Genomic DNA, 24,370 nt, shown 5'->3' on the forward strand with positions numbered 1-24,370 from the left:
CGCACCCCCCCCCCCCCCCCCCCAGATCCGAAGTACGCAGTAGAAATAGGAACCAAGTTGGCGCCTCCTCTTCAGACAACACACCCAAGACGAAAGATATAAACATCTATAAACATCTTGGCAGGAAGTTATGCATAAATGGATCTAACCAATGATAAGCTAGAATATATAAACTAAAATACTTTTCTGCAATGCTACGCTCAAATATACACGTTCACCTGTTAAATAAAAACCCTGAAAAGGAGAACATTAAAGCAGAAGTATCTGATACACTGAACAACTGGTCTCAGCGTGGTATTTTCTCTCAGAGTGTACACTCTATATATAATCAGGCCAGGCGGCAGATATAAGTACGGAACCTTTTGATCCGATCTAAATTTGTGAGCAGGTCCAAAACACTAGTAAAAATGTCCGTAAGAAAATCTATCAGTGTATGGCAAGCTTTAAAATGGAAGTAAAATGTCTTTTAAAAAATTGCCGGCAATAGTTGTTCCTGTGCACTGAGCCTCACATGTGCAGCTCAGTGTACAGACCTGGCAACTCCTGTGCCTATGCGCCGGAGTTACATCATTCCAGCTCAGCCAATCAAGGGTTTGAAGGTGCCACCAAACCCGGAAGAAGACCTGGAGAATATGGACGCACCAGCAACTGAAGGGAGAGCAGATACCGCAGCAATATGTTGTGCATACTAGAATATTTTTGCAAACACCTCCAGAGCACTTTTTTTTTTTATAACCAATTTACTTCCACTTTAAGTAAAATCCCATTTCCCTGTACAACAAATTTCACATCTCTTTTTACATATGTCTCTTTTATCACCATAGAAAACACTAACAATACACACTCAATCAAAAATAAATCCATGCTATGGAAAACCAATGAACTCCAAATCTAAACAGCTGCTGTGCTATGAGTGTATTCACTAAACTATATATAAATAAATCTGCACTGCACTAATTTAACATAACATCCTAGATAGAGACATTAATCAACATAAATAGTGTAAACCAAGTCACAAATAATATATATATACACACTATATTGCCAAAATGATTGGGACGCCTGCCTTTACATGCACATGAACTTTAACGGCATCCCAGTCTTAGTCCGTAGGGTTCAATATTGAGTTGGCCCACTCTTTGCCGCTATAACAGCTTCAACTCTTCTAGGAATGCTGTCCACAAAGTTTAGGAGTGTGTCTATCGGAATGTTTGACCATTCTTCCATTCACTGGGAACTAAGGGGCCAAGCCCAACCCCTGGAAAGCAACTCCACACCATAATCTCCCCTCCACCAAACTTTACACTTGGCACAATGCAGTCAGGCATGTACCGTTCTCCTGGCAACTGCCAAACCTAGACACACCCATCGGATTGCCAGGCAGAGAAGCATGAGTCGTCACTCCAGACAACACGTCTCCACTTCTCTAGAGACCAGTGACAGCGTGCTTTACACCACTGCATCTGACTCTTTGCATTGCACTTGGTGATGTAAGGCTTGGATGCAGCTGCTCGGCCACGGAAACCCATTTAATGAAGCTCTCTATGCACTGTTGTTGTGCCAATCTGAAGGCCACACGAAGTTTGGAGGTCTGTAGCTATTGACTTCGCAGACTGTAGGCGAGTTCTATGCACTGTGCGCTTCAGCATGTGCTGTTGTTCCCAGTTGCTTCCACTTTGTTATAATACCACTAACAGTTGACCGTGGAATATTTATAGCAAGGAGATTTCACGGATGGACTTATTGCACAGGTGGAATAAGTCCACCTGTGTGGGACCCATTCTTTCACAAATATTTGTAGAAGCAGTCTGCATGCCTAGGTGCTTGATTTTATACACCTGTGGCCATGGAGGGGATTGCAACACCTGAATCCAATGATTTAGAGTGGTGTCCCAATACTTTTGGCAATATAATATATATATTAAAATAATAAATGTACTGCACTTCAAATAAATCAAAGTATATAAATGAAAACGTGACAAACATCTATAAAAAAAATATGTGCTAAAACAATATATGTGCAATCAATATAGTCACACTTTAAATTTCTTGTAAGTGTCAATCCTTAATAGTGGATATCTATATGGAAAGTCCAATTGTATATTCCATGTTCAGATGTACACAAGTGTAAAATTACAAATTTAAAGTGCATTTATATACTTAATACTTATATACTTGCTTATTTATGGACTTTTTTTATGGACTTGTGTCTTTTTTAAACTTGACTAACTATGTAACTATGTAACTATTTATATACAAATGTATTTTAAGCGCAGCACATTTATTATCATTTTTGTACATTCAAGAGGGCACCTCTTATAGTCCTTGCAGCTGCACAGGAATTGGCGCGAGGTGCTATTTATCATATATCTCTATACCAAATCCTGTAAAACTGGTACCAACTAAGATTAACTAAGGCATTGTTAAAAACAGCTCTCCATTTCTATTGAACTGCTGCAGGCTGGCAGTCAAACAGACAATTGAGGATTCCTCCATCAGTACCACCCTTACAACATATGTTGGTTATTTCATAACCTCTACATTGAACAGCTTTTTTTGTGGCTGGAAAACACTTCAGAAATGGACAACCAATTTCTGAAGAACATCTATGGGGTCTATTCACAAAGCTGCCGAAGGATCTAGTCGTAGCTTCGGCTGATCCTTCGGCTAGCTTCGGCCGGAGGACCATTTCGGTTCAGTAGAACCGAAGGGCTGCTGTACGGGCTATTCACTATAGCCCGTACAGTTGCCGAAGTTGGCCGAGCTGAGCCGAGATGAAAGCCGAAGCTAAACGAACGGCCGGCCCACAGCCTGCTACTGACAGCTGGGCGGAGCAAGCCGTGCTCTCACGGCGGGCTCTGCCACTTGCAGAGACAGATTAGCGTCCCTGGTTACCTGATAACCAGGGACGCTGTTGTATCATTACTCTCCTGGACGCTCTGGGAGTCTCCCGCTATTAGATAGTGGCTCCCGGCCACCCGGGAGAGAAACACTTTCTCCCAGAAAGGTTTACTCTGTTCGATCGAGCAGCGTAAAACTTTCCCTGCTCTGTTGTTTGTTTGTTTTTCTTCTGCCATCGGAGCCGCCGGCGCCGTCAGTCAGAAAAAACAAAACAACAGCATAGGAATGCATAGCGACATTCCTATTGGCTATTTCACTTTGCAATAGCCAATAGCAAAGTAGCTATTGCACCCATCCACTGCTGCTGTCAATCAGCATAGGGGACTTGAAGTTCTTCATCAGGTCCCCTTCTAGTGATTGACAGCAGCAGAGGGCGGGTGCAATAGCCAACTTGCTATTGAATATTGCAAATTGAAATAGCCAATAGGAATCTAGCTATGCATTTCTATGCTGACTTTTTTTTTTCTTTTATTCTGACGGCAGCAGCTGTCAGAATACTAAAAAAACTTGCAGATAGCAAATAAGCTATTGCTTCCTCTGCTATCTGCCATCATTTCAATTGTTTTCCTTTTTTTTCTACTTTTTTTAACTGTTTTTCTATTCTGCTCGGGGCCACACAGGTACCGAGCAGAATAGCCAAGCCGAATGCGGCTCAGCGGCATTCAGCTATTCACTCACTGCTGTTCGGCATCTATGAGCAGGGCCGGCCTTAGGGGTGTGCGAGCAGTGCGGCCGCACAGGGCGCCATGGCAACAAGGGCGCCGTGCGGCCGACACAGCTCGTCCTGGGGAAGAATAGGCCGAACAGCAGCGAGTAGCCTGCCTTCTGCACTTCGGGTCGGCCGAACATGCTGAGCCAGCCGAAGCCACCCGATATACGGCTGATTTCAGCCGTACAAGCCTGAAGTGAAAAACCGAACAGCGTTCGGCTCACTTCACTTCGGGTCGGTTATTCACTCGCCTGCCTACGGCAGTTTTGTGAATAGACCCCTTAGTGTTGGACTGAACTTCACTCAAGGAAAGGGGACCAGCACTACCATCTCACCAACTCTGTAGCAACTTTTCATATACAGAAAGGAGGGAACCATAAAGAGTTATCCCTGCGGAGCTGTAGGGATTTCATTTTTAAATAAGAATAGAAAGCCCCCTTAAGTACAGTAAGGAACAATTACACCATTATATGCATTTGATTTACCAGTCTTCACTGAAAGCCTATTATTCATTTTAATAATAGCTTCGATTCTCACCAGCTTACATGCATCTTTTCTGGGCCAACCTCACTTCCCATCACATGGATAGCAGTCATTGTCACACAGATGATGTTATTTATTCTATTTTTTTATCATTTAATTATCATCTGCTCTGTGCCTTATTAGGATAGAGCTGCAGATGTCCATTATTTTTAAAGCTTGTACGATTATATCAACTATTTTGATTGTTTATAATACAAACTAGGGGCAAACTTTTTCTGTTTAAAAAAAAATAAAGTGAAAGTAACTGAGCATGTGAAATACCCATTATTTTCAGGGAAACTATAGATTCCGTCTTTAGGGTAACTTATATAAATCTAGGATTTCACCTGAACTCAGACTGGTGTTTTTCACACTTAATAAGTTAGAGGTAAGTTTAAGGGTTACAATTTATTCTGTTGTTATGAGTCCTTAGCAGCAGCTAGTCTCAGGTGACAAGGTAATAAACCTCTTAAAGAGACCCCATAACAGCACTACCTGCTGCTGAAATCCAGAAAACTGCCACAACCATAAAGAAACATGTCTAAGGTATTAATTATTATATTCCATATTCTTATGGCACAGGGATTCTGCTATTGTTTAGATGTGTTACTAATGTGGACACAATCAAATAGGGATTTTTTTCAGAGAAATACAAGATTTCAAATAGCTACAGTTCTTACAATGGTGCTATACATCGGAAAATAACCAAATCAGTTTTCAACAATGAGCAATAATCAATAATACTTCCAACTTCTGTTACAGCTTTTACATACACCAATCAGTAGATGTGTTGGAAGCAGAACAAATGGGCAAGAGTAAGGATTTAGGCAATTTTAAAAGGGGCCAAATTGTGATGGCTAGATGGCTGGGCCAGGGCAATTCAAAAATTGCAGCTCTTGTAGGATGTTCTCAGTCTGCAGTGGTTAAAACCTACCAAAAGTGCTCCAAGGAAGGAAAATTGGTAAACTGGCAACCAGGTCATGGGTATCCATGTGGGGAGTGAAGGCTGGCCCGTGTAGTACGATCCAATAGAACAGCTACTGTAGCTCAAATTGCTGAAAAAGTTCATGACGGTTCCGATAGTTGTCTGAACACACAGTGCATCGCAGTTCGTTGCGTATGGGGCGGCATAGCCGCAGACCCCTCAGGGTGCCCATGCTGACCTGTGTCCACTGCCAAAAGGGCCTACAATTGGCACGTAAGCATTAGAACTGGACTACAGGGCAATGGAACAAGTTGGCCTGGTCTGATCAATCACGTTTTCTTTTACATTGTGTGGATGGCTGGGTGCGTGTGCGTCAATTGCCTGGGGAAGCTATGGCACCAGGATGCACTATGGGAAGAAGGCAAGCTGTCAGAGGCAGTGTGCTGCTTTGGGCAATGTTCTGATGGGAAACCTTGGGTTCTGCCATTCATGTGGATGTTACTTTAACGTGTACTATCTACCTAAACATTGTTGCTGACCATTACACAGTTTAAAAGAAAAATATCACTGCTCCAATTCCGATTCAGAGTTCCAGCTACATGAAAGCCACCTGGGTGCAGGTAAAAGAGCTTGCTCATGCCCCAACTCAGTAAATAACAGGAAAATTACTGCACAAACGCAGGTACCACTATTTGGCATCTTTATTGATAGATCTTCATTCTAATAACACAGATGAATTCATACAGCTGCACGAAGTAGGGCAGGGCTCATCTGTATTATTGGAATGAAGATCTATCAATAAAGACACCAAACGGTGGTTCCTGCATTTGTGTGATAATTATCCTGTAATTTACTATTGTTGCTGACCAAGTAAACCCCTTCATGGAAACGGTATTCCATGATGTCAGTGGCTTCTTTCAGCGGGATAATCTGCCCTGCCACACTGCAAAAATGGTTCAAGAATGCTTTGAGGAACACATTAACAAGTTTGAGGTGTTGACTTGGCCTCTAAATTCTCCAGATCTCAATCCAATCAAGCATCTGTGGGATGTGCTAAAAAAAAAGCAAGTTCAATTCATGGAGGCACCACCTCGCAACTTACAGGACTTAAAAGATCTACTACTTATGCCTTGCTGTCAGATACCACAGCATGCCTTCAGAGATCTAGTGGAGTCCATGCCTCGATGGGTCAGGGCTGTTTTGGTTGCAAAAGGGGGACCTACTCAATATTAGGCAGGTGGTCATAATGTTATGGCTGATCAGTGTATAGTCGTTTTGCAACATACATTATTGCCATTCTACATCTAAATGTTGTAAACGAACTTGCCAATCAGGCCCAGATCCAACATAGTTCTCAACATTTATTCAATGAACAATACATTTTACTAGCCCTGAGGCATTTCAGCTGATTGACAGACTTTTTTTTAGATGGTAAGCCGAAGCCCAGACTGTTAACTAACTACATAATAAAAGCAACGAGAGTTGAAATGTCTAGGGCACAAAACAGTGATATGCTCTAACCCAAGGTGACTGCACATCAAAAGGAGAGGTGAATCTGAGGTGAGCACATAGCTACAGGCAGTAATGGATATTGTGTCAGCCTCCCAATTCTGCTTGTTTAAACTTCTGACAATGGCTGTGATTAGTCAGCATCACACCAGCGTTCAGCCAGCCTGAATGGCACAAGCTCACACAGCTAATTTAAATGAAGAGTAGTGGACGTAAGTGAAGCATATCAGAGACCCAAAGCACTGTATACAAAAGAAAAACTCAGCGTGGATCTTCAAAAAGGCAAGATAAAAAAGATCAATCATACAGCGGAAAGAAGCTCCCACAGTAACAGGGCCATAATATGAAAACAAGCACATTACAAGTCTAATCATTTAAAGAACTACTCCACTGAAAACTAGAATCTCAGATTTGGCAAGGGTACGTTCAAAGCAACGGGGATCCAAAATGTGACATACTGTAACTAGGGTCTGGTGATTTCAACTTTTGACCAGTCTAAACACATCACCTATGCACTGGTGTTCGCTGCATGGTTCTCAAGAGGTGCAAGTTCACAGAAGAGGACCTACTTTAGGAACACTTACAGAAGGATTTAATACACTCCCGCCCGAATGTAAATTTGGTATTAAATTGCCGATACCAATTTTAAGCTAAACCATAAGATGACTGTACCGCTATAGTGGTTGTCAAATTGTCAGTTCACATGTCTGTGGGTGTCCTGAAACTTCTCTTGACATCTCCTGGCTGACTTTTTTTGGGGAAACAATCCAGCCAGGTCCTGGACTATAACTATTTTTTACTCTATTTAGCCTTAATCAACTTTAGGAATGTGCTCCTGCCTTTCCTCTTCTAAGTATTACAGTTTTCATTTTGAGACAGAATAACCAGTGTGAAAGAGAAGAACTTAAAACAGAAGGTGACTGCATGTCTCATTTCTATCACCTACCACAAATACTGACACTATCCCAGATAGAAAGCAGATGAGCTGCAAGTTTGAAAATGACTTGCTAAACTATTGCAGACTTGCCAAGCTTCACAATTTTGCTGCACCATTAATGCAAGTCTGTATTGCAAGCAGTGGCGGACCTAAGGAACAAAGTGCCTTGGTGCAAGATTTTTTTTTTGCCCACAAACACAGCGCTCTCCATACACAGCGCTCTGCCGGTTTTCACTTTCTATCCTCCCTGCTGGGACACAGAGCAGCGCCCAGCTGGGAGGAAAGAAAGCAGGGATGCGTTGCTGTATCGGCAGAAAAATTGCATTATTGCTCTCACTGCAACGTTCGAGGCGATATGTAACATGTGCAGCACAATTGCCGTTTTCCGCACGTAGGCGCTCCAACACGTGTGTATCTGGGGGGCGGGGGACTTAAACATTTTTTTCCCCATTTTTCCCTTTTTTTTATGTTACTTTCATTTTGAAACACTTTTTTTTGTACACTAACCCTATTGGTATTACGTAGAGCGCTAACAAGCACCCTGTGTAATAGCAGATAGGGTGTGACAGGTCCTCTTTATGGAGGCATCAGGGGTCTTTTAGACCCCTAATGTCACCTAGAGACTCCAGCAAGCTGAGGAAGCCGAGATCTGCTTTCCCAGCTTCTTGTCCTGGCTCTAAGAGACGGAGACTGTGTACAGTGACACCGGAAGTGATGTAATACACAGCACTTCCAGGTCCAGTGATCAGAGGAGAGATCAGCGGCTGAAAGCTGCTGAATCTCTCTCTGATCATTGCGGGGAGACCCACCAACCCAGTGGCCGCTGCAGTCCCGGGGCTGATGCGGGCAGGCTGACCGGGAACTGCGGTGACGGCCCCCCCACCCCCCTTGCTACGCCACTGGCCGGGAGTGTATTGGTACCCCACACATTACAATGGCAACTGAAGCTTACAGTGTGTCCCCACACCAAATCCAACAAGCGAAACAAATGGCAAACACTCATCAATTCATAACTAGCTTTAAAGCAAAGTGCATATGGAAGGGCTTTACACAGTATAAAAACGGACATTTCCTAGCACACTCACCAGCCAGACTGCAAAAAATACCCTGTCTAACTACTAAGGTTAAAACCAGAGGTTTTAGTTGCATAACTTTTGCAAAACATGTGGAAGCCGCACCGCCTCATCAAGGCCCCTCTGTATAGTGTGGACCTAACCCTAATTTATGAGAGCCTTCATCTTGGAGCATATTTATAGCAAAGGATGAATTAGATGCAGGTTCACCAGGAGGTACCTGCACAGGCACATTACGCGATACTGGCACTGTAGCACCCATCCGTGCAGTATGTGTGCGAGCTGTATTTTCCTGACATTCAGGTTTTTATTTTATAAAACTTCCACCCAGCATATAGCTGGGCAGATTCCGTTTGCATGGCACTAGTGCCCTTAGATGGTGCTGAGGAGTATACACTCTTCACCGCAATCTAGGGGTGCTAGTGCAAACGGCATCTGCTGAGCTATACGTTGGTATATTTATAAAGAAACCTGATAGTGTGTTTTTTCTTTGGAAAAGCATGGTCCAGTTAAACTGTTCCTTCCAACATCTCTACTTCACTTAGTACAACAGTCTCTGCTAATGAACTTTCCAGGGCCGTCTTTAACGCAGGGCAAAAGGGGCAGTCACCCAGGGCCCAATCATTGTTGTGGGGCCCAAAGCAGCTGCCCCTTCAGCCCACATAAGATAAACACATGCAGGGCTGGCAGCCTCACCTGTGTAGGCAATGGGGCTTGCACCAGCCCTGCCCCCTATCTGTGTACACAGCATCGATGCTCTACAGACAGGAGGCTACATACAGCAGAATAGACGTGGCTCTGGGCCCCGCCTCCCGCTCTCCGTACTCTGCTCTCCTGTGTTGTCTGGGGCCCTGCTGGGAGCCCACACCATGCCATGAGATGTCATCCCCACTGTGTCCCCTCCTGTCTCCCTCTCTGGACCTTGACACCAAGTAAGTGCCCAAATATGCCACAGTTTATGTATGCAACAGATACATATACTGTGTGCAACACATACATATACAGAGCAGGTTCCTGACATTGCTTCTCTAGTTCAATCTATGCTGCTGAAGCAGGATTTAGAGTTTTTAAAGACAATGTCATTATCAAGTTCTATGTTTGGCTGCAGCAAAGCTTCCTGTGCTCTCAATACTAGGGATGCACCTATAGATAATATTACAAACAGGATCTGTGCTATGGAACAACAAACCCCTAAGCTGCCATGCTACAAAACTGTATATGACACCTAAAAAAACGTGAATTATAAACATGCCCTGCGCAATAGAGACCAGCTACATGTGCAATCTAATGATAATCTACATGTGAAGTAAATACAGAAATATGTAAATACGCAGAATCACCCTATGCTGAATAAATACATATTAGGTATTTTATCACTATATAATGTATTTTTTCACCATAGGGTGATTCTGCATACTTATATATTTATTTCACATGTAGATTATTATTAGATTGCATATGTAGTTGGTCTATAAAATGCAGTGCACTTTTATAATTCACTAGGGATGCTACTGCACCGATACCTGCACAGCCCGTCTGAGACCCCGTATAGTCCTCCTGAGACTCCGCACAGCTTCCCACCAGGATATTGAATATCCTGTCTCTCTCCTGGCTCTCTCTCCTGGCTGTCTCTCATTGCTCTTTCTCCTGGCTGTCTCACACTCTATCCCCTGGCTGTCGCTCCTGCCTCTCTCTCCTCTCGGTCTCTCCTCTTTCTCTCCTGTCTGTCTCTCCCCGCTCTCTTTCCTAACTGTCTCCCCTAGCTCTCTCTCCTGGCTGCCTCTCCTCTTCTCTCTCTCCCGTTTGTCTCTTCTCGCTCTCTCTCTCCTGGCTGTCTTTCCTCAATCTTTCTCCTGGCTGTCTCTTCTCGCTCTCTCTCCTGGCTAAGAAATTGTTTGCCCAGGGTCCAATCAGTATTAAAGGCGGCCCTGGAACTTTCTACACACTGCACCAGTTTTCACTTAGCCCCCCATTCACACCTCTGTGACATTTGAATTGGCTGCCTACCATAGCTAAATCTCAGTTAAAGAAGTGCATGCATCTTTTTTTAAATCGCATTGCACCATATAGTAATGGCTTGCTGCATTGAGGTGCCATTAAAGTTAATAGCACACCTAACATTGCAACATGGGGTGCAATGCTTGGCATTGCATGTGCTCCCGCATCGCAAAGATGAGAAACTGAGACTTGATGAAGGAACGCAGTGATCAAAGATAAAGAGTTACACCTGAACCACTAACAGCACTTCAAAATCAACATGCTTTCAGTTGTGGCTTTCAACTTCAAAATTAGAAACTGAAAAGGAATAAAAGCAAAAAGGTTTAGAAAGTCAAACTCCCAAAAAAGAAAAACATACTTTTATTAGATATCTAGAACTGGCAAGCCATAGTTCCTTCATCAAAAAGGATAATATATACAAAAAAAACTGTATATTACCTTTCAGTCTACCAAGAGATACAATGTAGTCTGGCAGCTGTAACCTTCAGTCATAGCATGAGAAACACTGGTGCATGTAATCTATATTATTAGTAAAAAGTCAACTGCCATCATTTCCCAGTGTACATTTCTGGCTAAAGCAGCATTTCCAAAACAAGAAATTCACTCTGATGTGGAACCTGTGAAGAAAGTTGCCTTTTACTTTTAAGATGGCTACCCACATGAAAATCTGATTGTTCAACCCCCTTTAGATTAACCAACAACTGAGAAGTGTGAGGACCCACCTGACCAGATATTAACTGAATAGATTGTTTAGGCCGGAATGATGTATTTGCTGGTAAATCTGAAAAGGCTCATTCATTCATATTGTAATGAACCCAACTGTACACAACTGTACCCAACTGCTTTGAGGAAAATGTACATTTCTTGGGAGCCGATTTAACACCTTGTTGACAGTTGTCATACAATAATTGTATGTGATAGTAACTGTAATAGTTGTAATACAATCATTTTAATTCAGACAGTCTTCAGAGTTAAAAGTGACCTTTTTTGACAGACAAGTTCATTTATACCTCTATCAAGAATCCGAGCCTTGGAAAAAGTAGAAGAAAAGAGTTTTGGAAATTCCAATGTAATGCAGATCATTTACACAGATGAAACTGGCAGCCTGGAAGCATTATATTTGCAGTGTAAGGTACTGATAAATTGTATTTTAAGGACAAAATTATGTTAGCAATGTAAGATGGTGAAGACTCTAGGTCACAGCCCTTCATGGCAACATATGGCATATAACACGTGGTTTAGTTGCGATGAGTTGTGATATTGCACTGCAGTGCTCTGGGGTATTTCTTCTTAATTGCATTTAATATGCAAATGCTATGTGATGCAACACCTGAGAAGTGTCGGATGAACCGACACTCCCAGAGCAGAGACTGGGGGCCCGCCGGCCACTGGATATGGATACGGTGCTATCCGGCGGCCGGCAACTGTGCTGGGCCCCCCCCAGGCTGAGGGCCCAGCCTGGGGGGCCCTCAGGGGCCCTTACGCACCACCACTGATTGCAAGTCTCTAGACCAACGTGCTTTGCAAAAGTGCTGTACACTTGCAGAGCTCTTGCTAGGACCTGCAGGACTCTTACTGTAGACTTGCCAAGCAAATTTGCTACAAATACAAAAAGTGTCAACTAGAACTTGCAAGTGTTCTGCAAGTCTACAACTTGCCAGGAATGTGTGCAGCAAGTTAACAAGAATTACAATTTAACCCTGCCACAAGTTTGTGGCAAGTTATCCTTGCTATCTGGGATGTAGCGCACAGGTGTGGTTGTAACACTAAGGCCCCGTTCACACCTAAGCATTTTGTTGCGCGTATTTGTCCGCACTGAAACGCTCAAAACAAGAAAATCAAATTTTTCTATAGCCCCTGTACACACCTGGGCATAGCGTTGTGTGTAGAAAAACACCTGCCGCCAGAAAAAGTACATGAGCTTCTTTCTAGCAGATTACAGTGCGCTTTGTCCTAATAGACCCAATAGGAAACACTTGGAAACAATTATTTACGTGCATTTGCCCATTTACACCAAAGTGTCATTATCTGCTCACGAAAACATGCAATTAAATGTACGTGCGTAAACACGAGCAAAAGCATGCACAAAAATAAGCAAAACCGAGAAGTCAAAACGCGCATAGCTACACGCGAAAACGCTGCCACCTAGGTGTGAACAGGCCTTACTGTATAATCATCAAATAATTGACCATTCCAAGCAACATAACCAAGCTAAGATAAACTAACATCAAATAAAATAACAATAAAGAACATTAGAAATAATGTAACAAAAACAGCCCAGCATTGAAGCTCTGTAGAAGCACAGGGGAAAGCATTTGTAAGAACTAGAAAACAAGAGCACAAAAGCTCACTGGCATAGTGCAGAAGTTAAAAAAAGGTTTCATGTGAAATTGTGAATAAAATTAATGCACTCACAAAAGTATTTGTGAGTAGAAGCCAAAATGCAAATAAAGGAAAGGTAGTGGGGGAAATGCTTAGGTATCCTCAGGACGGAGATGTTGTATCAGAAGCTGAGAGCGCTGTGTCCAGAGAGCAAAATACTTTTAGTAAAAGTACTTTTCAACGACTACACTATATCAGTGCGCTTCTGTGCTCTTGTTTTCTCTTTCTCATTTCTAACACAAATCCAAAATCTAAAAGGTTTATTTATCATTTTAGAATAGTAGGCAATCCAAATGATTCCTTTTTGACTCTAGGTCTCCTGCGCACCCAGAGCCAAAGGTTTACAGTACACGTACAGACTAGTATTATATAGCCATGTGTTCTAAAAGGCATATAGCTGTTTTAAGCATGTTGCCCATCGTCTGTGTTTGGAAATCATAGATTCTATACAAGACTAGAAAGGCTTGGGACCCAATAAGAATGTATAACCAGCTTATATCCAAGTTCAGTGAGCGTTCTGCAGGCAAACATCACTGAATTCCTCAAATTAAGTTGGCAAGGGGTACAGTAACAACAATTCAGAGATGGAAACCCTAGAACCCACCGCAGTCCTCTCTAGGGTTCTGTTACAAATCACAGTACTTACACTGTGAGTTTATTGTTTTACATATAATCCTGCAGCATCTTTTCAGCTTATCTGAAAGAATTTTAAAAATGAATTTATGTTTTAACTGGGGATGTCCCGATACCACTTTTTCAAGACCAAGTACAAGTACTTCCCCTCATATACTTGCCGATACCAATTACCGATACTTTTTCTTAAAGGGACAGGTGACTTTAAATGATCCATAGTACAACTACATGTTATGTACTATGGATCATGATTTAACCTATTCATGTTAGCAGGGGGGAATTGTAAATTTATTGTTGGAGTGTAGTGGAGGTGTGTGCTGTATATATGTACTACATATACATTACACACGTCCAGTACACTATAGCAATAGATTTACAGCCAGCTCTGTCCCAGCTTCCTTCACTCACAGTTTCACTCCGATCCCTGTTGCCTCACGAGGTGCCTCTTGTAGTTGGCGCTGGGCTGGAACGCTGCATCGCGTCTCGGTGCTCAGCTTGTGGGAGGCGCTCGCAATTATGCCCTGCTAACATGAATAGGTTAAATCATAATCCATAGTACATACACAGCACACATGTCCTGTACACTGCAGTAATAGAGTTACAATTATCCCCTGCTAACATGAATAGGTTAAATCATGATCCATAGTACATAATATGTACATAATATGTACATAACATGTAGTTGTACTATGGATCATTTAACCTATTCATGATAGCATTGGATAATTGTAAATCTATTGTTGCAGTGCATTCTATATGTAGTACATAGTACATGTACATATAGAGTGCACTGCAACAATAGATTTACAATTATCCTCTGCTAACATGAATGGGTTAAATGACCCATAGTACAGGGCTACATATGGATCATTTAATCCATTCATGTTAGCAGAGGAGAATTGTAAATCTATGGTCTCCAGTGTATTAGCAGTGTGTACTCTATATGTGCTACATATAGAGTACACACTGCTAATACACTGGAGACCAAAGATTTACATTTATCCCCTGCTTAATAGTGCCCCCCCTTGCACTCACTCACTGTGCGGGAGAGCAGCGACGAGTCAGCGCTGGTCCGATGGGAGGAGCTCCAGGTGGGGTCCTAACTTAGCTGGCCCAGAGGTGCCGGCCAGCTAAATTAAGATCTCACCTGTAGCTCCTCCCACCGGACCAGTGATGACTCGCCGCTGCTCTCCGGCACTGAAGGACGGCACTGAGCTGAAGAGGAGCGTCACGTCACTGCTGCCCCGAGTGGGGTCCTCTGGGCAATTGCCAGCCACATAAATTAGGACCCCACCTGGAGCGCCACCCACCAGAGCAGCAGTGACGCGACGCTCGGCGAGGTAAGGAAAAAAAAAACCATAGAGCAAGCTTCGGCGCTATGCATCGGATCATTTTGACGAGTACAAGTACTTGTCAAAATGCCCTGTATCGGGACATCCCTAGTTTTAACTTCTTATTCTGGGCAGTCTGTCTGTTCTTTCACCCCATTCCACCAGGACTAACATTCAGATATTTAGGTTACGCTTCCAGTGCTACTTGGTATCCTTGTTCAAAATTAGATCTGATACTACATGAACGCTTTTTTAATCTGTCATGCTGTCATCTAAATGGATTCCCCTCCATCAGAGCGGTTATGGTAAATATTGAGTGATGCCTCACTCAGGAGTAGCCTGCTTTATGTGCATCAGGTTGATATCAACAGATGTCAGACTTAAAGTGGACCTTTACCCCCTTTGTCTAAAAATCACATAAGCATGCAGCTCTGCATGCTGATATGAAATCATCTTACATTCATTAGTTAAACAAACATATATTTTTTTTACTTACAATTATTGTTTTTTCACTTCCTGGTCCACTTTGGTACAAATAATGTAATGTGCCCAAGCGTTGCATCCTGGGAAGGTTACATCAGCAGAGCAATGCTGAGAAATCTCATCTGTAATCTTAGGAGATCTCATGGAAAGGCATTTTCCTCCCCTGAGAGGATGTTCACATGTGGTCACATGTCATAGTAACATGTGCCAGAGTCCCAGGAAGTAAAGGGATATATATTAAACTGCCCTTAGTAAAAATGGCCACTATGAGACGACTGGGGAAGAAAAGTAAAATTAGGTATGGAAAGATTAAAAAGCCGGCAATTATCTAGAAGTATTTGTTTTATCTTGCCATTACTTGTATGTATTGCCATTACTAAACATTTGTACAGGTGTATTAGCTTCATAAGTATCTGATCAACTTTGAGCTAGTAATGAAACAGACAACTGGCAGGGCTTATAGTGTGTCAAACCCACCTCTAGACAGTCAAACCAGTGGAAGGGCTCTCACTTCTAATTACAATGGGGGGAATTTATAAGAACTGGAGCAGACAAAATCTGGAGCAGCTGTAAATGGCAACCAAAGAGTTTCTCTCTTCAGTCTGTTCAGTTAGCATTTGAAATTGAAAAAGAGAAGCTGATTGGTTGCCATGCACAGCTACTCCAGATTTTGTCTACTCCAGTTTTGATAATTTCCCTTCAATATCTGTATAACAAATGTAAAATCACTGCTCATATATTGTGGAAACAAACATGATATAATCAACAAAACAAAGTCAGATCCCTGTAGAAGATGGCTAACTGGAACACCTAACAATAAATGGTTGAAAATTCCAACCTAAAACAAATGGAGTTTAACTCTTTGTATTCTTTTATAGGTTTAGGGACAATGACCTCAACTCCTCATAAACTCGTGTCAACACATTAGCTTACTTTCTATGCATGCTTGTTAAACTCTAAACAATCTGAAACACCAAGTCATTCTGTGGGAGTCATAAAATGGCCAAATTAAATCCAGCATGCCAAGGTTATGCAGCAGTCAGTACATGTCTACAATGCACAGCAGAATATGGCTGTCAGTCATCTTATCTGTATCTTATCCTAAAAATACTGGTTTGATAAACATTTGCGCAAATCCTGTTGGCATATAAAGTGGCCATAGGTTCGCCACCGCTGCTCTATAGGGTTCCCCTTTGCTCCTTCCCTGACAGCTACATATAAGGTTATGTAGGGAGGTGAGAGGAGCTTGGCCAACACAGGCAGTAATTAGACCCTCCCAGATGAGTAGAAGGTTATGACGTGCACAGAAGGAGGGGGCTGTGCTAGGGAAATGACTCTCCTGGAGTACTCCAATTTCCTAACATGTTTTCCAATGTTTTTGCAAGTTCAAAGGCATATTGCAAGTGAACAGAAAATCATTTAATGGTACATGGTATTTGTAAAGCATATCTAAACCCAAAAGCAAACATTTTATTTACTACAGCCTGCCAGTTCCTAGATGTGGTGGCTGCATTTGTTTTCATTTCTCAGACTAAGTACAGAAAATACATGTTGAATTTGCCAGAAAGGCAATGTCCTTGTCACTTTATACAAAAAAAATAAAAAAATAAAGCACAACCTTATCTAAATTGTGCAAACCATCCTTTCTCAACCAGTGTGTCAAATTGTCTTTGTTTAGTTTTTGATACAGTGTAGAAGGGGAAGCACCTCTTACACATTTTTACTGTTATCCAACCTTCTATTGGCAAGGCTCCCCTGACACCATTGCAACCAGGACAAATGAGGGGAAAGCGCCAAAAGAAAAAAGAAAGCAATACAAAGTTTTTTTAGTATAGTAGGCAAAGGTTAGAACCCCTGTGAGAAGAAATCCCCCAGCAAGTTCTAACTTTCTCCACACTATCTATAACTTACAAAAAGTCTGGAGTTACCCTTTTAATATTAAAATGACAGAATCTCGTTGTAAATCTGCTTTGTGGTTGCATGTTGATGCCACTGACATATATAGCATATTGATGTTACCACATTTACTGAAGGCCATTTTGTCTTTTACACCAAAGCCCAAACATAATAGACAATAAATTGTTAAAAAATGTTAAAGCTCTTACATTAATGTTTTATGTATTCGTTCAATGGCATCTTCCAGGTCTTCTTTCTGGTCAGGTACAAAGCGGTATTCTGACACATATCCCGCAGTGTTCTTAAATGGATCGTAGTCACCGACTTCCGCTGGAACAGACAGACGATACAATTATGTTTTGAACATTATTCAGTGTTATCATTTCCAGAAAAATACACGCGCAGCCTGGAGGCCTCTTCAAAGAGCATGTTGCAGAACTGATAATAGGAAATTGGGATGTCTCCATTAGCACCCTTTTTCACATAAAATCACCTCCGAACAGAACACAGAACTGTACAAACAATGCAGCTGTCATTACAAGCGGGTGAACAGTGTCTATAAAGCAAAGCCAAAAGAGGCGACGGAACCATCATTTGGTAAATTGAGTTTACTTTAATAACTGTTGTGCGTGAAAATGAACATATACTGTCATTTTGTCTGTAAGGTAAAGAAGTCATTTTCATCTGCTACAAATAAAACCAAAGAAAGTGACATGATGATACACCAATTACCTAGATAGTAAATCGAAGATAAAACTAATTTGATATGAAAATAGTGCATTTTCAAATGCTGTCTGTAAGAGTTTTAAAACTGAAAATTAATTCACCGTTTTTAAACATGAGTCTGAAAGAGTCACGGCAGACATTGGTATTAATTTACTAAAGGAGTAGAGGCTGCTCACTTAGAAAAGTGAACGATCTCTTTGCAAAATGAATGTAGGTAAAAAAAGAGTTAACCTTTGTTCACTTTTCATATTGAAATGTTTTAGCAAAATTCCTGTTTTTTTTTTTATTTCCCTCATACATGAGTGAACATTCAGAGTAAACACAGATACACCTTTTTACCCACATCCTCCATTCCTTTAGTAAATCAAAGTATTTTTTGTCAGACATGAAGCAATAGCAATTGTAAAGAAACACTGCAACCACCACAGCTTTGTGCATGCCACTGCAATAATAGGGAGAACAATAGGCACAGAATAAAAAAACATTGCAACCTGATGGACATCTGCCATGGTGGAAGTGTGCCAAGGTTGTTCCAAAGGCAGCCAGATTTTCATACAAGGATTCAATACATCAGAAGATGCCAACATGTCAGTATAAAAACATGGAAAAACTATGCTGGTTTTGAGTCTATTTTAAGTTGACTTTAAGGGCCCATTCAGGGCCTGCTTCCGTGTGATTAACGCATTGCACCAAAGTGAATGTGCCTTTACTTGATAGGTTTTTACATTTATATTTTTTGTCTGTATATTAACTACACTATATTGCTAAAAGTATTGGGACGCTTGCCTCTACACGCACATGAACTTTAATGGCATCCCAGTCTTAGTCCGCAGGGTCCAATATTGAGTTGGCCCACCTTTGCAGCTATAACAGCTTCAACTTTTCTGGGAAGGCGTCCACAAGGTTTAGGAGTGTGTCTATGGGAATGTTTGATCATTCTTCCAGAAGCGCATTTGTGAGGTCAGGTACTGATGTTGGACGAGAAGGCCTGGCTCGCAGTCTCCGCTCTAATTGATGCCAAAGGTATTCTATCGGGTTAAGGTCAGGACTCTGTGCAGGCCAGTCAAGTTCCTCCACCCCAAACTCGCTCATCCATGTCTTTATGGACCTTGCTTTGTGTACTGGTCTGCAGTCATGTTGGTACAGGAATGGGCCATCCCTAAACTGTTTCCACAAATTTGGGAGCATGAAATTGTCCAAAATGTCTTGGTATGCTGATGCCTTAAGTGTTCCCTTCACTAGAACTAAGGGGCCAAGCCCAACCCCTGAAAAACAACCCCACACCAAAATTCCCCCTCCACCAAACTTTACACTTGGCACAATGCAGTCAGGTAAGTACCATTTTCCTGGCAACCGCCCAGACATGTCCATCGGATTGCCAGACAGAGAAGCGTGATTCGTCACTCCAGAGAACACATCTCCACGTCTCTAGAGTCCAGTGGCGGCGTGCTTTACACCACTGCATCCCACGCTTTGCATTGCACTTGGTAAAGTAAGGCTTGGATGCAGCTGCGCGGCCATGGAAACCCATTCCATGAAGCTCTCTACGCACTGTTGTTGTGCCAATCTGAAGGCCACATGAGGTTTGGAGGTCTGTAGCTATTGACTCCCGCACTGTGCACTTCAGCATGTGCTGACCTCCCCAGTCATTTTACATGGCCTACCACTTCGTGGCTGAGTTTTTGTTGTTCCCAGTTGCTTCCACTTTGTTATAATACCACTAACAGTTGACCGTGGAATATTTAGTAGCAAGGAAATGTCACGGATGGACTTATTGCACAGGTGGCAACCTATTACGGTACCACGCTTGAATCCACTGTGCTCCTGAGAGCAACCCATTCTTTCACAAATGTTTGTAGAAGCGTCTGCATGCCTAGGTGCTTGATTTTATACACCTGTGGTCATGGAGGTGATTGGAGCACCTGAATCCAATGATTTGGAGGGGTGTCCCAATACTTTTGGCAATATAGTGTATGTATATAACATCTTTACAAAAACAACTGAATACAGAGTGAAAAAAACTCAAAACGAATAGCTATTGCACCCGCCCTCTGCTGATGTCAATCACTAGAGGGGACCTGATGGAGAACTTCAGGTCCCCTCTGCTGATTGACAGCATAAGTGGGCGAGTGCAATAGCTAGTTTGCTATTGGCTATTGCAAATTGAAATAGCCAATAGGAATCTAGCTATGCATTCCTATGGTGATTTTTTTAAAATTCTTTTAATCTGACTGCCGCTCCGATGTCAGAAGAAAAAAAAAAGAAAACAGATAAGGGAAAGGTTTACTATGCTCGATCGAGCATAGTAAACCTTTCTGGGAGAAAGTGCTTCTCTCCCGGGCGGCTGGGAGCCGCTATCTAATAGCGTGGGACTCCCGGAGCGCCCAGGAGAGTCGGGCTGTCTGGAGATCAGTGTCCCTGGTTACCTGGTAAACAGGGGCGCTGATCTGTCTGTGCAAGTGGCCGGAGCCAGCCATGAGATGACGGCTGGCTCCGCCTGTTCGGCCAGCTTCGGCTTTCACCTCGGCTCAGTCTAGCCGAAGAATATGCGTTCGGCTCGACTGAGACGCTCGGCCGACTTCGGGAGCTGTACGGACTATAGTGAATAGCCCGTACAGCAGCCCTTCGGTTCTATTGAACCGAAGGGGTCCTGGGGCCGAAGCTAGCCGAAGGACCAGCCGAAACTACGGCTAGATCCTTCAGCAGCTTAGTGAATAGACCCCAATATTTCATTTGAGAATGACAAATGGAGTCTGGTTTAAACTTCAGTCATCAAGAGGGAGTTTTTCTGCCAGGCTTTCACTATAGTTTGTTTTATAGATGGCAAAACATGTCTCATGAGTTTGAATTGGTATTTCATGGGTCCTTCTGGTATGAGATTGAGAAGTACTTCATTCAGTTTCATAGGCATAGTGGCGCCCAATGTTCAGAGTATCCATAGATTGAGTACTATCGGACAGGTCTACCATATATGCATGTATAATATTGGTGCCACTGTTGGCCTGACATCTAGTTCGCTTTAGACTATATGAACCTGCAGTTATAATAAAACAAATGAGATCACAAACAGACAGAACCCTTCTAGCGTATGGCAGAACTTCCAGATCGACATTCTAGGCCTGCATATTGGATGAGTTTCTTCTGTTTGCTTTCCGCAGCTTATCCAGCTTCCACAAACAACATATGTATCTATCATATGTGTGTATGTCTGTATGAATGCAGTAGGGGCATTCTATACATATATTATTCTATATCACTGAAAGGAGTTGATTAATTTTTTAACACTATATAAATGGCTAGAAGAAATAAATGGGGCTACAAATTCCATTGAAGCCTTATAAAATATTGTACAGTACTTTGATACTATAGATTCAACAAAAGGCAAAGCTATACCACTTTTTAAACTAAATGTATACATTTATTTGGACATGCAGCAATATATAATAACACAAAGCCCAGCCCTAACCCATAAAAAACAAATAAAAATACCCACAATCTCATAGGGAAGCTCCCCTTAATGAATATGATGTATGAGTATACAATATACCATGACATTTCCTCAGCAAAAATAAAAATAGCAAAAATGTTAAGGCATGCATAGTGTAAATTATGAAGTAATTATGAATGGACATTCCAAATGAAGTTAAAGAAAAACACTAGTTAGAAAGGATCCAGGTCCAATCACATCCACTATGTAATATTAGTGTCCAAACCATGAACCGTGATCTCACAAATGGTTAAATAGTATAAAAAATTCCACATATTACAACAAAAATGAAAAGTATCTCCAACAGTAGCTCAAGTGGCTGGAATATATCATTATCACTATCATACACATCCTATCCCAAAGAGAATAAGACATTCTAAAGTGAGGTTCAGTAAGTGCAGTAAATACATCTTAAAATCGAAAAGTAAATATTTAGTTGTTATTATGGGTTAGGGCTGTGCATTGTCTTTTTAAATTTGCAAATAAATCTACTGTATACATTTTGTACATAAAGTTGTGCCGCTTTGCCTTTTGTAGAATCCATAGTGTCAAAGAATAGTGCTTTGTTTTCTTAGCCAGGTTGTTTTGTTTGTGTAGCGAGATATTGTAAAGTAAGGGGTGTATTTCTAAAGCAGTGAATATGGCAGTCACCAAACATTCACTGCATGTGTATCTTCCTGGTGCACGAGTTTTAAATTACAGTGATTTATTCACCTACAGTGAAGGTTTGGTAAATGTTGCATTCACTGCTTTATAAATATGTAGCACTGCTTTATAAATATGCCCCTAAGTGTCCTTAGAGTGAAGATATAGGGCAAACCAACAGCCAGTCATCTTTGGCCAAAGCAATCAGGATGTCGCCCTTCTCAAAAATCAAAAGCATTTTTTAAGGATAAATGTAAGCACTCTTCAATAGCGTAATAAATGTTAGGAGGCTAGAGCTTACAATCCATGCTTATCATTACTTTCCTACCTTAATAAAAAATATATAAAAGGGATGGAAGTGCAGGTGCAGTTTTTAGCATTTCTTAAACTAGATTTGTGCTATCTTGTGGATTGACATTTTAGCATTTATTTGGTGGAGATGCACGGGAAGGTTGTTTGTGGAAGATAAAAACACAGCTTTAAAGCTCTATTTATTTGAAGAAAAAGCTTTACTATTGAAGAAGGTTAAGGCTGGAATTGTATTATTGTCGAGCGTGAGTGAAGAAAAACTTTCCATGTTTTAAATCTTCCTCTGAAGGAGCCTTCCTTTCACACTAAAGCACTCTGGCTTTTCTTTTTGGGGTGAAGGTACCTCAATGATAGTTTGAAGGGAATGATTCCAGATAAAATGGAAGTTGTTTATTTGTATTTGTTTCCTATTGTATTCTTCATTCTCTTTCAAAGATGGATTGTATTTCCCAGCTACTTTCTGCCCACATAAATCTGTCTATTTTTGTTATCTGATGCAGGAGAGGCCTTTCCTCATTGAAATTCTTCACGTTTGTGTCCCTTCAGCTACCTAGGCAGTTGTTATTGTGTGAAGAAAGAATATGACAGCATATTATAGACTTTCATTTGCAGAGGAAATGAACGTGGAACAGAATGGTATAACCATTTCTTATATTTTTTTTTATTTTAAATTGGTTGGGGCATTTAAACATTAAAATTTCCTTTTACTTGTCTACATTGTAAATTAACCATGATGGAATCAGGAGCAGATTCCTAGGCAGCGGCAAAAATGCTGGGGTCTCAATGTACCGGCCCGCGGACCAGTTGCGGCCCACAGCCAGCTCAGAAGTCAGGTACCCGGTCACGGACCGCATACCTGACTTGCGGGAGCAGCTACACGGTCTGCATCCGACAGAGACTGCGCCGACACTCGGATCCTTTCGGCCAGCGCTCTTTCAGTGAATGCTGGCCGAAAGGATTGTGCAGGATCGATTGGGAAGGTCTGCAGCAGATCTTCCCAATCGACCACCGATCACCGGGACCGACGTGCCGCCTTACAGCCTCCTCACTTCAACAACATAAGCAGGAGAGAGGGGCCAAGGGATCTAGATTGTATTTTAGGGGGGGTGGCACTGGTAGTTATGTTAAATGTGTGTGGGGCGACACTGACTGGGGGTTGTTTATATATATTACAACCCCAGTCAGTGCCCACCCCCCCCACAAGTCCTGCTGGAAAATGAAATCAGCATCCCCATAGAGCTCGTCTGTGGAAGGAAGCATGAAGTGCTCCAAAATCTCCTGGTAGACGGCTGCGTTGACCCTGGACCCCCTGGTGTGGGGGGTATTTTCTCATGTGTATGGGGGGAGGGAGGGGTATTATTTTATATGTACAGGGGTTGTTTTTTTTTTACGACGGATACAGTTACATTTTATTTGAAAGTATGAAATTTGGCAAGCGGACCCCATGAGAGAAGAAATTTGTCGAGTGCCCCCAGAGAAGGAAGAGGCGGGGGGCGAAGATGGCAGAGACACCGACGGAGTAGGTGGGAGGCGTCGCCGGAGCTCCAGTCGGGCGGCGAAGAGGACAAGGAGGCCGTGCCGGGCGTCGAGGAGGCCGTGTTCCACAGAGGTCAGGCCGTGCAAGGTAAGAGGACTGTGCTGGCAGAGCCCAGCATAGATTCTGCACAGCCCACCAAAGAGTCTCAGGTGTGCTGTGCAATACCTTTTGGTTGGCTCTGCAGGATCTGTAGGGGGCTTTGCAGGATCTGTGGTGGGCTTTGCAGAATCCATAGGGGGCTCCGCTGCCTACAAAGCCCACCACAAACTCTGCAGAGCCTTCCTGAGATCCTGCAGGATCTGTGGGGGGCTTTGCCGGGTCTCAGGGGGCTTTGCAGGATCTGTGGTGGGGTCTGCCGAATCCCAAC

The 24,370-nt window shown here is 42.3% G+C and overlaps 1 protein-coding gene across 1 annotated transcript in view; it reads right to left on the reverse strand.

The window, feature by feature from the left end:
- EPB41L4A (erythrocyte membrane protein band 4.1 like 4A) overlaps positions 1 to 24,370 on the reverse strand; it is a 246,462-nt gene that overhangs the window by 118,151 nt on the left and 103,941 nt on the right. Inside the window, exon 7 of the mRNA XM_018562488.1 lies at positions 17,509 to 17,629. Within this exon, the coding sequence (XP_018417990.1) occupies positions 17,509 to 17,629 (121 nt within the window). The remainder of the gene's footprint in view (positions 1 to 17,508; positions 17,630 to 24,370) is intronic.

Source organism: Nanorana parkeri, unplaced genomic scaffold (assembly GCF_000935625.1).
Source record: "Nanorana parkeri isolate BGI_ZX_2015 unplaced genomic scaffold, ASM93562v1 scaffold580, whole genome shotgun sequence".
In the NCBI taxonomy this organism is placed as follows: domain Eukaryota; kingdom Metazoa; phylum Chordata; class Amphibia; order Anura; family Dicroglossidae; genus Nanorana; species Nanorana parkeri.